This window comes from Melospiza georgiana, chromosome 6 (genome assembly GCF_028018845.1).
Source record: "Melospiza georgiana isolate bMelGeo1 chromosome 6, bMelGeo1.pri, whole genome shotgun sequence".
NCBI lineage: Eukaryota > Metazoa > Chordata > Aves > Passeriformes > Passerellidae > Melospiza > Melospiza georgiana.
The window spans coordinates 3,618,646-3,633,179 of record NC_080435.1 but is presented as its reverse complement, the minus strand read 5'-3'; the positions used below and the strand labels follow the sequence as shown (position 1 = coordinate 3,633,179).

The 14,534-nt window shown below is 46.1% G+C and overlaps 1 protein-coding gene across 4 annotated transcripts in view; it reads right to left on the bottom strand.

The window, feature by feature from the left end:
* Positions 1-8,080: 8,080 nt before the first annotated feature.
* RGS6 (regulator of G protein signaling 6) overlaps positions 8,081-14,534 on the bottom strand; it is a 247,461-nt gene continuing 241,007 nt past the window's right edge. For 3 of the 4 annotated variants that reach the window (XM_058027327.1, XM_058027328.1, XM_058027326.1), the window contains one exon: positions 8,083-14,297. In XM_058027327.1, coding sequence (XP_057883310.1) covers positions 14,247-14,297 — 51 coding nt within the window. In that variant the 3' untranslated portion in view covers positions 8,083-14,246. Of the gene's footprint in view, positions 14,298-14,534 lie in introns of all 4 variants that reach the window. The other variant, XM_058027329.1, reaches the window with a different exon arrangement.

The following is a 14,534-nucleotide window of genomic DNA, read 5'->3' as shown; positions in this document are numbered from 1 at the left end:
CAAGTATTGCTTCATCACCTACAGCACAGCTGAAACTCTGATTTACAAAAATGTCCACAATCACAATCTTCATTTTAGGTGTTTGCTATATTCCAGGACACAGACTCCTAAATAAAATTATGATTGCATATATCTGACTAATCCAGGCAGTTGGCCTGTTGCTGCAGAGTACATTCTTGTACCAATGGTGCCTCTGCCACCAGCCAGTTGCTGTATGCACAGGAAAGAAGGCCACTATTTATGGAGGCTGTACTCAGGTGATACCTAAACACACTGTCCAGCTGTACAGCATCTAATCATGGCCTCCTTCTGGGGTGAATAATAAGTATGTTGGTTCACAGGGTGTGAAATTATTTGCATACACCAGTAAAAAACATTTAATAATGAAATTTTTTAAATATGGATGTTTTAATAATATTAACTATTACTTCTTGTAGGGAAACTTGGAAAGATCAGTGCCTGCTGCCTTCAAAGAGGCCGTGAGGAAATCAGTTGGTTGCATTGCAACCAATAAATCACAAACTTCTAGTTAAAACCTATTTGAACTCATGTTGCCTGACAATGTAATACGGGTTGAAAACCCAAATAAGGGTTTTCAGTGTTTTAGCATATGCAGACATGCACTCCTTGTCACTACATGCGCCATCACTAGTGAGCTAACCTGAGAGTCACTCCCTCTGCCTTCCTGGCATCAAGGGCTGTGCAGCTGGCATCATTGTGGAAGCCCTGCAAAGGCACAGGTGTTTTCTGGATACCTGTGTGGGCTAGATATCACCTCACCAATGAAGCTCAAGGAAAACCAGGAGCCAGGGAGAGTGGCACTACCTCCATGTGGGGACTAGTCATACAAAACTAGGAGACACCTTCACTAGTGTGGAGAGGGGGATTTGCCATTTTAGTTCAGCCTAATGGTTGATACATTAAAAACCAGGAGAGGCCAGGGTTGACTCCCTTCCTAGGAAGAAGAAAGCAGGTGCCTTGCTGTGAAGGCTCATGAAAGAGCCCATAGGGGCCATGTGCACACTCTGTAGAAACACTTCCACTCACATTCTCCCTGCAATAGGCAATTGCAGGAAGTCCTTCAATATGTCCAGGGTAAGGGAGGCTTCCAGAAGAAATGTTGCCTCCAGTGCTAAGGAAATTCTACACCATTTTTTGTTTACCATTAACTCACAGCAATCTGCTTATATACTTTCAGTTTTGGGTAACTGATCACTCTGGGCATACTGCTCCCCTCATTTTTCCAGTCAGTGAGGCTGTGCCCTCAGCTCTATTGTTTGCATCCTCCACATTTACAAGTAAGTTAACTCCACTATCCAACAGCCAGGTACTTTTCTGGTGGCCTTCTGGTGGAGTCTCTGCAAAAGCTCTCCTAATTTACAAGCATATATACTTTAGAGATCAAGACAAAAACATATCTATTCCTAACTGCAGGGAGGAGAAAGGCACATGCTCCTCTGCAGGGGAGCTTAGGTTCACAGCTACACCACAGGCAAGTAGGGTAGGGCTGCAGGATTGCACTAACTAAAGGATTTGCCATGTCCTTTTTGGGAACCAAGCAGGTCTAGGTCAGCCAGAAGAAGCTCTGCCAGAGAAGGCTCATGGGTCTCAGCCTTTTATTTGAAACTTAACTTGATCACAATGTCAAGCACAAGGCTAATTAAAACTGTATCTTGCATCCCTTTAATGACTGCTCTAACAAACGGGAGCAAGAGTTGATTGGATAGCCAAAGTCTGTTAGTTTTGGCTGCTCCTGTAAAACAGGAGCACAAACAGCACACATGTGGAATTAACTCCAAAGAAACTTTAAGGAAAGCGTGCTTTTGCTCAGGATGCTGAGAGGAGAGGTCCTTTTCCTTCTTAAGTGCCTATTCTAAGTTTGAGTAGAGGATGGATGGAATAAGACAAGACAAATTACTGAAACCGCTGATATTTTACTCATTTTTAACAGACAGAATTTTTTTTTTCTGTTGTTTTGTTGTTTGGTTTTGTTTTTTTGGTTTTTTTTTTAATAATGAACCACCTCTTCCATGAAGTCCAGGGGGCCAGCAATTGCTCTTTTCCACCTAAAAATTGAGTGTTGGAGTGGTGCCAACTCTCAAAGAAATGAAGTGCTAGCCAGTGGCAAGAAAATGCAGTTTGATTTATTCTAAACCTTTAAAGTGACTGGTAGGCCTGTACATTAAACCCAGCAGCCTTTTAATTATGGATTGGCTATTTCTAGTAGCCTCAAGATACAATCATCTGTCCAAATGAAAAAACAGCTGGGTGGCAAGGCTGAAATACAGGCTTTGCTGATTTTTATTTTGCATAAATACTGTAGGCACCTACCCTGCAGCTGGATACAGGCCCATATATCACCTGCATCTGGAGAACAGAGACTGACACTGACTACAGTTTTTCAGCAAATGCATAAACAGCGGTTTAGGTTGGACTGTGTTCACACCCCTCTTCTTTCCAGAAATATTTTGAATTAGAGCTTGGCTTAGAAGAATGTTTCTGGAACGTAGAATTAAAACAAATATCAGAGAAAGACTGAGCAAACCCCACTGTAACAGTTGTATCCATATTCTAAAGTGGCAGAGAGAGTACCAGGTGACCTGAATGTCCAAGAAAAGCTAAACACAGTTCCTTGCACTTCAACTATCCAATGTTGGTAGCAAACTCTGTGAATGAGCTGCAGATTAACAATATTCCTAGGAATAACTCTCTGGCAAGTAAATATTTGGCAATTATATTCAAATAGTGAATGAATCTTGGAGATACTGCAATGTACTTGGGGGTAATTTGTTAACACCCGAAGAAATAGAGTTTGTCAAAAACATCTTTGCCCAGGAATGACAGACTCATAGGCTAATAGAAATTAATTTTCCATCTCTAATATTGGGCACTACTTCTGTGTGGTATCACAGACCCTGACAGTTCTTTGGCGTGTGATGTTGAAAACAGCCAGTTGCAATTTGTGTTTGCTTTTAAATTTACAGTTTAGCCAAGGGGACAGAAAAATGCTTCCTGTTGGGAGCAAATTCACACCTCCACTGGGCCCACACAGACTCTGCACCGTGCTTTGAAGTTCCCTGTAAAATTGTGGAATTGGTGCATGGTCCCCACCTGACTAGGGGGAGGTCATTTGGTATGTGAACTCTCAGGATGTGACTGAGGCAGGGACAGATTGCCTCTAGCATGTTTGAGGTTAACACTTTGTGCTCTTGTGCTCTGACTGCAATTTCAGGTCCTGCATCATCACTGTTGTTAGCAGTAATAAGCCCACTATGGATGATGGTATTCCCCTCTGTGACAATCACGAATTGCATCCCTGGTGGAAGGGGTATCTTGGGGAAATGATCCTGTATTCCATCCTGTTATCCAAGCATGCTGGAGAGGCAGGACGTGATGGCCAAGATTTACACAAGAAGGAGCTCAGCAGCATGAAGGGAACTGAAATGGCGAGAAGGCAGCAGGCCAGGGAGAGCAAAGATCTGTCTGAGCCACCAGCTCATCAGCTGTGTTCTTGTTTCCTAGGATGGGGACAAAGGTGGGAAGGGGACTGACTCACTGCGACCGCTTTCTCAACCTCCTCTCCCATGGGGATCTTCCATCAGCCAAAGTGCATCTCCTGTTTCTGCCCTGCCGAGGTGAAGTTTGCTGTACCAAGTCAAACTCTGTTCCCTCTGCTGTATCTATTGCCAGCAGAGTGCAGTGGGTGCTCCTGTGGTCCTCCAGGAGAATGAGTAAATAGGATAATTTTAAGTGCACCCCCACAGAACTGCTGGGCAGGGATGAGTCACCAGGAGCAGGCTGGGAATCTCAGCAATGTCTGCCTGGCTGCAGCGCCAAGGGGAACACAGGTATCTCTCTGCCAGAACTCCTGCAGGGCACACTACAGGAAAAAAACACATTTGTCTTATTTTATGGGGAACTCGTGCATGGGAAGTTCATGCAGACATTTCCACTGATTTTGGGAATATCTGCTTGTCTGCACATATATGTATTGACCAAGTATGATGATCAATATTTCACACAGCAGTGTTATATAAAGATTTCTCTTAACATGGGAGGTTGTAGGATGGTTGTATTACATGCAAACAAAAAAATCCCTGTGTATACTGCATAAGACCTTTCTGTGGAAAAATGACTCCAGGAGTGATGTAGATGGCTTTAACATGTTTTATTGGAACTGTTTTCAAAAAGACCTTCACTCTGCAGCCAGGTGCACTAGTTGCTGTGAAGACAAATCTGCAAGGTTTTGAGAATGCCATATATGTCAATAATAGAATTCTTTTCAGATACTACAGACTTTACATTTTTAAAGCCTTTGATGATATGCCCATCTGGGACTGGGCACAACTGCTGAGCCCTCTTGCAGTGTTGGGCATGATCCTGTTCTGATAGGAGTCAGCTCCACTTTTCAGCTACTGTGACAGAATTGAAAATGTGCCCAACAGGAAAGCTAGGGTGGGTTGGCATTGACTCTGTCTTCCCTTGGCACTCTTGCTAGGGTAAATTTGCAACTGAAATTCCAAATTTGGCAAGAAAAGGAGGAACCATTTTCCTGGCAGCCCTCCACAGGTACTCAGGAGAGTAGATGGGGGGTGGTAGCCACAGAACAGATGGCAGTGTGGGATGAAGGTAGGTAAAGTGGTCAAAGATGTGCAATAAATAGATATAACAAATGTGTTACAGCACAACATGTGTGACACATATATGCAGTTTTCCATGAAGAGCACAATGCCAGGGTGATACCCCACTTACACAAACCACTGGGTAATTGTGCTGTATGGACAAACACAGCCCTTCTGTCTTCCCATTACTATGTTTTTCCTGAGTGATCTTTTAAAGAAAGACAAAGGCAGGAAAATCGATAGCAGTCTTTGAGAAACTGGCATAGGAGAAAAGCCTCAGCCATGACAGTCTGAGGTGGGGAAAAGGCTGAAATGAGACATGATAATCCACAAATATCTACACTTTTCATGATGAGGAATGGATGTTAATGAAAACGGTAAGATTTTTTGCAAGACTATGCAAAAAATACATTAAGGGAAATACTGAAGGAAAAAAAAATCTATTGTGCTAAACACCTTTGCTATTTGTGGCCTACAGATGGCTCTCCCTGTTTTTAAACTTACTCAAGAGATGACATTTTATGTTGTATATCAGACTTCTCTTTTTCCTTGCAGTAAATGTTTCAAGTATGGAAAAATATGTTCCTGAGGGCATCTGCTAAGGTCCCATCCATGGAGATTTCAGAAGTGTGCTAGATAAAGCAACCTCAGTGAATATTCAGTAGGGAAAATCCTGCTGATGAAAGGGAGCAGTGCAAGATGAGCTGCCAGGTCTTTTATTGTCTGTAACTCCAGGACTATTGGTAGTGAAGGGAGTTCTTGCATAAAAGCCTTTACTGGCTTTATTTATGCCAAGGCTGCTTCCAGGAAGGGGGAATCCATCATGACAGAGATGAATGCAAACACAGAGCTTTCTCTCTTGCCTTCTCTCTCCATTTGGACTGTCCTTTCATTTGACACAGAGACACTGGTGTTCTGTGTATACTCTGCAACCTGATTTGCTTAAGACTCCCTAGAAACAGAGAGACAGTGAGGGCGGGATCACCTTAACACAGTGACTTGAGTGTTTCTGGGAACAGCTCGCTGGGTCAGAAGAGAAAGTCAGGGAGGGAAGGCCAAGTCCCATGCGAGTGGCCTCCAGTGATGCCCTGACAGGCAGGGAGCCAAGGAAAGGATGCTGATCCAGATCCCTCCACCTGCAGCCAGGCACATTTTTCCTATGACCCATTGGAGAGCTCAAAGCCCTGGCAGATGAGAAGAAAGGTCACCACCAAACCACTGTTAGAGTGATGCAGAATTGCCACCGTATTCATCAGGTCAATAATATCCCAGGTGGGAAAGAGAAAACCCACACTATGAATTTAATTTCCTATTTTCCTAGCACTGCTCTCAACACTGCTTCCATATTTTAGAAGTCTGTGGTTTGCTGTGCTGCTTTTCATAAAGCTCTGACAAGTTTCTAATTAAGGAATGGCAGAAGGTAGATAAGCTCTGCCCAGCTCTGGCTGTGAGGGCAGTTTTGCAGAGGGGAAGGCAGGGTCCATGAAAGGAGTTCAGCATCATGGCAGAGTATCTCTGTATCCAGAGGCAGGTCATCACAGGAGGACAGGCATTTTTGGGTAGGGTATTACCTATCCAAAATGCATGACATGAAGAAACTCAGAAGTTTAGTTACCAGATAGAGCTTGCAGGTGGCCGACAGTGGATGATCTATCACACTAAGCACAGAAAGATTTTTCTTTTTTATGTGTTGGATGTGGGAGTATATGTACAGGGCTGGCTGAAGAAACTGGCAAGACAAACTTTCTTCAGACTGTGGAAAGCCTTAGTTAGCTTGATTTGTCCAGACCATGCCCCAAATCTGTCTGTGCTCCAGCATGGAGGATCTGACATGGTATCAGACTTCTATCAGCTGAGGGAAGGGTTTGAGGCCTTCCCTGCTACTGTCCATACAAACAAATATGCAGCTGCACTAACAGACAAACATAAAGAAAATATCCCAGAGGTGACAATGCAGCCAGGCAGTCTTGAACACAGTATGCAGGCAAGTGCTACAAACTTGCTTTTGCCAAGGTGTTTTGCCTGAGCTCAGGATGTGCCATTTCAGCTCACAGCTGCAGCTGCAGTGTGGGGTTGAGATTCAAAGAGGGGTAAATCCAAACCACACATGCATCCCCCTCACCTCCCTTCAGCAATTTCAGAGCTCAGTAGCCTTGCACATGGCGGCCCTTGAGGAGTGTTTCTTTTAGTGAATAAACTGATTCTTCAGCCAGCTTTTGTGAGATGTTAGTTTGGCAATCCCTTCATGAGCTGTACAGACCAGCCTCTCTAAGAGGAGGTCAGGGAAAGCAAGAGTTAAGAAAAGGCAGCTGAGAACCACAGATGCTGAAGCAAGGGGATGTGGGGAAGATCCAGGGCAATGGTGATGTGGTGTGCTGGCAGCATGATGGGTGGAGGAGCACGGATGCTCTGATGAGCAGAGCTGCAGGATAGCTTGAAGGCAAACACACAAAGCAAATAAGCCTGTCAAGCAAGGCAAGGGACTGCACATTGCAATTCTCTGGGTCTGACTCCCAAGATATTAACGATGGACTCTGTGTGGACTAAGCATGGGGTCTAGTTGAGGAAGGTAACAATTTCCCTGGCCTGTACTGGTCCCTTCCTGCAAAACCAGCAAATGTTACACATCCTGCAGAGACAAATGGCACACAAAAACCAGAGATGCTCTGGAGGATGTAAGCCCAGCAGCTCTGAGCTCCCCCATGGGGGGTCACAGGCAGGTCTAGGAAGCAGCACAACCCTGGAGCAGGGTGGCACCTCCTGGCTCTGCAGGTGACCTTGCTGGTGAGAAGGGCTTGGGTTGCTAATACTGCTCGTCTTTGAGACCTTCAAAACCTCAGAGCTACAGGTCTTGTCCTCCTCTGCAGCAGCGCACCGAGCTTGCTGATGGGCGGCTTTCCGGCTTATTTGGGAGGAGCCGGGTGCTGGTGCCAGAGGGTGCGGGATGAGGGTCACTGAGCAGCACGGACACCCGCTGCAGCAAACCGGGTGCTTTTTGCAGTCCCTGGCATGGGCCCGAGCTTCCAAGCTGGGCGTGCAGCCTTTGTTTGCGGTGTTAGCTGCGGCTGGGCATTGTCCATGCGGCTGGACACGATCAGCTTTCTCGAGAAGGGCTCAGGCCGCGGGCGGAGCAGCCGGGCCGCGCTCCCGCAGCGCCGGGGCCGGCGCGGGCCCTCCCTGAGGCGGGTGCAGCTGCGGCCCGGCCCGGCCCGGCCCGGCCCTGCCAGTCGGCTGCGGGCCCTGCCCGAGTCCCGAGCGGCTCCGCGCCTGTGCCAGGTCACAAACACCCGGCGGCATCGCCTTGCAGCCCCTCCCGTGCGGGGGCCGCCCTGCGGGACGGTGCCCGTGTCCCCACGGGCCCTCCGGAGCGCCCCCCACCCACCGCCACTGCTCCGGGCCCCTCCACCCTCCCGGGCCTCGCCCTCTGCTGGCAACGGGACGTGGCCTTGCGGAGAAGCAGCTCTGGCTGCCTCCACTCACACCACAGGGGCAGGAGACCCTTACAATTTTTCCCTTGTAGAGGAAAATCCCACAGTGTCTCCTTTGGCCCCAGATGACCCCGGAAAAGCAAATTCCAGAATCCCAGATGCTTTTTGGAGAAGTGATGCGTTGTGTAAAGCATCATTTGATAATTTTTTTTTAATCTGGTGTGCCTTAATCCACGTGGCATGAGCCTCATGTAGAACCATGGCAAGAACCAGATGTCCACAGTTCTGGGCTGTGAACCTGCGCATCATGCAGGAATAACCTGCACATGGATGGACATGAGAAATATTGTTGAGGATCCAAAAGGAAACAACCACTCTAGAAATCCCAGTCCACACTACTCCACTTCCTAGTCCACCTATAAAAGGTGCTGCTCAGGGCTAGCTGTCACCTACTATTTGTGTAAGGATGGTATGGTTCAAGTCCCCAAAGATGAGAGAGAGAAGCTCCATTTAGTATCTCTGCTGACAGATAGCAATGTCCATTGCCCAAAAGAGAGCTGCCCTCTGCCAGATGAGATGTTTCAGCATATCTTCTGGGTCCCCAGACAGGAAGGCACTGGTGCATCCCTAAATTCTGCCCACTAACATCCACCCTCTGTGTGGGGTGAATCCACAAATTCCTATTGCAAATACAGAGGGCAACTACACTGACACTTGTGGCAATAGCCATGAATTCACATTAAAAGCCTTCAAGTAATAGCATTGCTGTGTAAAGACAGCCTTTGAAAAGCTGGTTTCCAAAGCTTAGCAGCAGGATTAGGAGGTTGCTGGCTCTTAGCTGCAAGCTTTGCAGATGCTAGGGGCTGGCAAAGCAAAATGTGTATCACATGAAAAAGTTGATCAGGTCTGACTCTCTCCTGCCGTGAGATTACTTTTCTCACTACAAAGCATTTCTCCTCAGCAGTAAGTTCAAAGTACGTGTGGGCATGAAGATAGTGTATTGTTCACCAGCTCACTGTTCTGCTGAGCAGCCACGTTGCTTGTTCCCCGTCTCAGGTTATAAACAGTGCTGAGAAGCTCAAAATTGCTCACAGCTTAAACAAGCTAATCATGATAACCTAGCCTATCTTACCCTACTGTGAGCTCTACTTTAATAATCCTGCTTAATCATTAAACCACAATAAAAGCAAGCCAAGGAGTTTAAGGCAGGAGCCAAGCCAAGGTGGATAAGAGCACCGCTCCAAACTTGAACTGGGCAGTCTCCTAGAGACAGAAGCAGCCACACAAAGGGATAACAAAGTTGTTGTGCAAAGGGTGAGAAAGATGTAGCAGAAAATTTGTATCCGTTGAGACTTGTGAAGCTGTGAGCTGCTCTTGCTAGTTAAGACCCTGCAGTTTTGCCCTATTTACATCCTTTTCCCAGGAGACCATCTTGTTATCTGGCATACACACTCCACTCAAGTCTTCTTGTTGATGTAGATGCTTTGACTAAACCCTTATTCCTGGTGATTATTGAGTATAACAGTGGTTGCCGGTTATTTTTCAGAATGCTTTACCTCTCTACTGAAGAGTAAAAATACAGCAAATTCCTTGGACAGACCTATTCCTTGCCACAATACTGCATATTGTGTTATGGCAAATGAATTTTTTTCTAAGACCATTCCATAAAGAGGGTGAGGTTAGGTTAAAAAAAAAAAAAGGAAAAACAGCAAAAGAGACAGAGACACTGCTTCTGTCACTCTGCTGTGGACACTGAGAACAGGGTTAGGCCAAGTCCTGCCCATGGATGCACCCAGGGCTTGCACTGGTTCCAGGAGAATTATTTTTGTGTGCATGAGTGCATGACAGACAGAACAGATTTGGTCCTTGTTGCTTTGACTTTTCCAGGATGCTCCATTTATTTGTGCATTTTAGGAAACAGACTGGTACAGTCAAATGTTCTGTACCTGGGTTCCCCTTCTCCCACCCAAACCAGAAATAATTTTAGGCTAAAAGCATCACCCACGCCAGAAGATGAGAGCCAAATCCTTTCAAAGGCAAAGGACTTACCAAAACCACCAGGGTTTCACCTGAGTAGGACTAAACAAAGAACTTCACCACAGTCTGTGACAATTTGGCTGAAGAGACAATGAGTCAATTTTGTATTTTCAGACCAAAATAATTGTCTGGGTGGGGGAACACTCTTGCCTCAGCTTCCTTGAAAGCAGGAATGAGAAGATTGGTATTGCTGAGATCATTCTAGAATCTGGGTTACAGTGCAGAAAACTGATTCACGTTCTGCTTTTGGAAATGGGGTATATTTTGTCATCATTGTCTCACTACCACCTCTTGTAGGATTTGACTGCAGCATGGAAGCATCCTGATATAACTTTACAGTGCATCATGTTGTTGTTACTGTAGTAACTTATTACTAGGACATCTTGTGTTATCTTTATTGCTGCAGTACCTGGTACAAATGTACCACTGTTTGTCCACACTGTTATTACTGCCTTATTCCCCATACTAATTTACTGCAGCGTCCTGTTGTGTCTTATTGCTGCATTATCAAAATGCTACTTTACTGCAGTGGCCTGTGTTACCTTATTGCTACATTTATTCTGGTAATATTATGTCAGTTTACTGCCACTTTTTATGGCTGCCCTGCTACCATTTTATTACAGTACTCTATGGGATCTTAGTGCTGAGTTATACTGAGAGTACATTAATCCATTTGCTTCAGCCTAACGCCGTCTGCACTGACTCGTCGAACCTTTCCTAGGTCTTGTCCTGCTGCTGTTTTGCCACAATAGCCATGCGTGCTCTGGATACTCTATTAACCAAATAACAGTGCACAGCCATATTTCACAGCCATAGTCCTGTAAGTATGGGTACTTTTGTAGCTAGCTTGCACAGCTTGGACATTGTAGAAGCTTTCCAGACTGTCTTTCCTTGAATTGATGCCATTTAGAACATAAACAGAGGTGGAAAGCTGATTTCCTAACTCATCTTCAGCATGATGAGGTAGTTGGAAGACACTGGACACAGAAAGCAGCAGATTACTGCTTGCAATGCTCAATGGGATACCATTGGGTGTACAAAAGTAGCATCACTTGGAATAAGCAAGGTCATTAAAAAGCAATAATTCAAGGATGTGATTCATGTGGAAGTAGTTACATGTTAATATCACCATATGTGAAGTAAAAGACATGTGAAGAACAGTTAATATGTATTCCCAGGAGGAGGCCTTGTCTACTCTCATGTTTGTTTTGGAGAAATTTAGTCAGGAAACAAGAAGCAGAGCTTTCTTCCCTCCAGAGGATATGCAGCTCTGTCCGCTCAGCTAGCCATTGCTGAGCAGATTAGTTTGCACGAGTGTGCATTTAAATGGCAAGCTGTTCAGCATCCAGGCCCCCTGATGCACGCCCATATGCATACTCTCCATGTCTGCAAGAACTCCCTCCATGCGCTCAACTGTTCAAACACAGAATATTCCCCACAGGCAAAATACTGCGGCAGCCAACGTGACCGTCCTGCAGGAATAAAGCTGAAAGACAAAGCAGAGTGTGTGGCTCACAGGGCAGCAGCTCATCCTCAGGTTAAAGTCTGGCATTTCTGCTGCCTGCACAGACCATAACCCTAATTCCACCTGTCCCGTTGCCCACCAGCACTCTCCAGTCCTGCCCACACGTGTCCCCATGCTGAAGGTCCTGAGGAGTACCTCTGTGGAGCTGCCCCATCCTTCCCCCAGGAGATGACCTCTCCAGTCATGGGAACTCACTGCAAAGCAGAGACCCACATGTGCCACTTTGCTACCCCTGCTCCTTGCTACACACCGGTTTCATATTTTATGTGTACATTTTGCTCAGGAATGCTCTGCAGACCAGCTGGAGGGTTCACAAGACAGACCTCCCATGGGAAATGCCTTGCGGCTGGGCAGCACTGGCAGCAGAGTGGCTTGGAGTGTGAGCAGCTGTTGGTTTACAGAGCTCCAGTGATGCATGGCACTGGAGGGTTTGACAGAGATAAAAACACCTTCTACAAGGCTCTAAGAAGAGACGACCTCTGCATTTTCCTAGGGATGACCAAGGGGGCACATATGCATATGCATGAATGGACATGTGAACCTATTAAACAAAGACCTGCTATTTCCCAAGGGGACTCTTTGGCTGGGTGGGCAACAGAGGACAAATAGGTCCTGCAAGGACAGCTAAGTGACAATTTGGAGGGTGACAAAAGTTCTCTTCAGAGGCAGGAGACCACAAGAATGTCAGGGACATTCATGGTTCTGCCGTCCTGGAACTTGCTTGTGTGTCATGTATATGTAGGATGAATTTGGTCTGAAGGTCAGACAGCAGGCTGTTTAGGGTATAGGCATGTGTAAAGAACAAAGATCCTACTCAGTCATCTACTGTACATTCATGCAGGTGAATGGACCTTAGGTATAATTGATATTAGGACTTTTCTGCAGGAAAGAAAAGAGATATCAGAATGAGAACTGTCATGGGCAAAGAGGAAGGGGTTTTTTTTCTGACAGAAACTATGCTGGCATGTTTTTGTGCATACATAGGCCTTAGATATTAGAATAATACTTGCCTCAGAAGTGAATGTTGTCAATAGCCAGCTGTCTACTTAGCTAGATGGTTTTGCCTAGGTAGGAATGTAGACTTGTAGCCATATAGCAGTTTCTACCACCTGTACAAAAAGCCAATTTGCCTTGGCATGAGTGAAGAAGACCAAGAAATGTCTAGTTTCATGTATGCTTCAGATCTGAACTGCTTACAAAATATAGGAGATTTTGTGAGTCAGCTGAGTCTTGAAATTCTTTTTATATATAGATAGTGTACTGTATGTGAATGCAGGCCATTTTCCTATCTGCAGCTAGTATAAATGGATTTCATAACAAAGTCACTTCAGTCCTGTCCTCATCCTAACCGCCACACTTCCAACAGCTTGAAACAAGAAACAAGCTACTGGGCCATCTTTTGCTGCTGCTGTCTTTTGCTGCACGAGCTGCAGGTCAGATGAGTTTTAGTGGAAGCTCATTTCCTCCAGTGGTACAATTTCACTCTCAGAATGCTGCTTCTCATCAGGGTCAGTTATCTGAGCACAATATCACAGCTGGGTGTGCTGCTGTTTAGGGAGTGTCACTTGGCACCTTGCCCATTCACACCACCAATTCCCTCCTCAGAGTTGCCTTTCCCTGGACACAAGTGAATGGATTTTGGCCCTCTCTGACTGGAGAGCTGGAGTCCTGTTTGGTTTGCTCGGAGAAAAGTTTGAACATCATTGATTAGGTATGCAAAATCTTAAATAAATAGAAAATTAAATAAAATATAAATCAACTCACTTTAAATACTGTGTGTGTGAGTGTGTGTGTGCGCTTGTGTGTGCACTGCACATCTCAAACATGACTTTTTGAGCATCAGGCAGTCTGATCACATTTGCACTACGCGCACATGCAGGACAATTCCACCGACGTCAGAGAATTTGCACCAGGATCAGTCTGACTCAAGGGGGAAGATCCTCAGGTGATGAAAACCACTCCTGCTTTCCTCACTTCAGCTGAGGATCTGGTATCATCTCTGGACATGCTACATGCTATTGGAAGGACAACGAGTGATGAACTTAATGCCTTTTTTTTTTTTCCCCCATTGTTTTAAAGGAGGAGAAACATAGGAAAGAAAAACCAAGTTAAAGTCAGTGAATCTGCAGGTGAAATGCATTTGGGATTTTGTGAGAAGGAGAAGCAGCTTCCAGCTAAAATATCCAGATATTTTATTGGATCCAGACGGCCACATGAAAGGGAGTAAGTGGGATTGCGGCGCCATCTTATTACAGTCACGTTTGTGCCAGGGAGGAAAGAGATGTGGAAAAACACTGATCTCTCTCAGCTCTTCTTTCTCCAAGCTGTAGTTGGGTCTGTTTCCTTAAATAACAAGACAGCAAGCCCTTGCCTTGTTGACCTCCTGTGTATGGTGAAGTGTTCTCCAAACCTCAGCTGGAGACAAAGTACCTGCACAGAGCTCAGGGTCCTTAAGGAGCTGTGCAGACAGGGAAGTGTTGGTGTAAACTGTGAAGAGAGGTGCTCCACTGGTGTGTGGCTCTCTGCTTCCACTTGCTCAGGCTGTCTCCCCAGCAGGGACTTGCTCTCCCCGAAATGCCCCGTCCCCGGCAGCGGTCCCAGCTGTCTCTCCCGCGGGGCGGTCGGCCGGAGCTGTCAGGAAGACTGCATCAGGCCCGTGAGGCGCTTGCTCGCCAGAGACTTTCCCTGGAGGGAGGGACAAACAGACAGAAGAGATCCAGAGGTGTAAGTGATGCCTTGGAATGGTTTCTCTGGGAGCGAGGGGCAAGGGCCTTCCCCGAGAGTGGGGCACAAGCCTCTTGTGACAAGGGACGCAGGTGGGGTGAGCCTGCCTCTAGAATTTCATATGCCTGCAGTTCTGCCCCAGGAAAGTGGTTTGGCAAGGAGGAGTTGTGCCTAATGATGCCCAGTGACTATCACTCA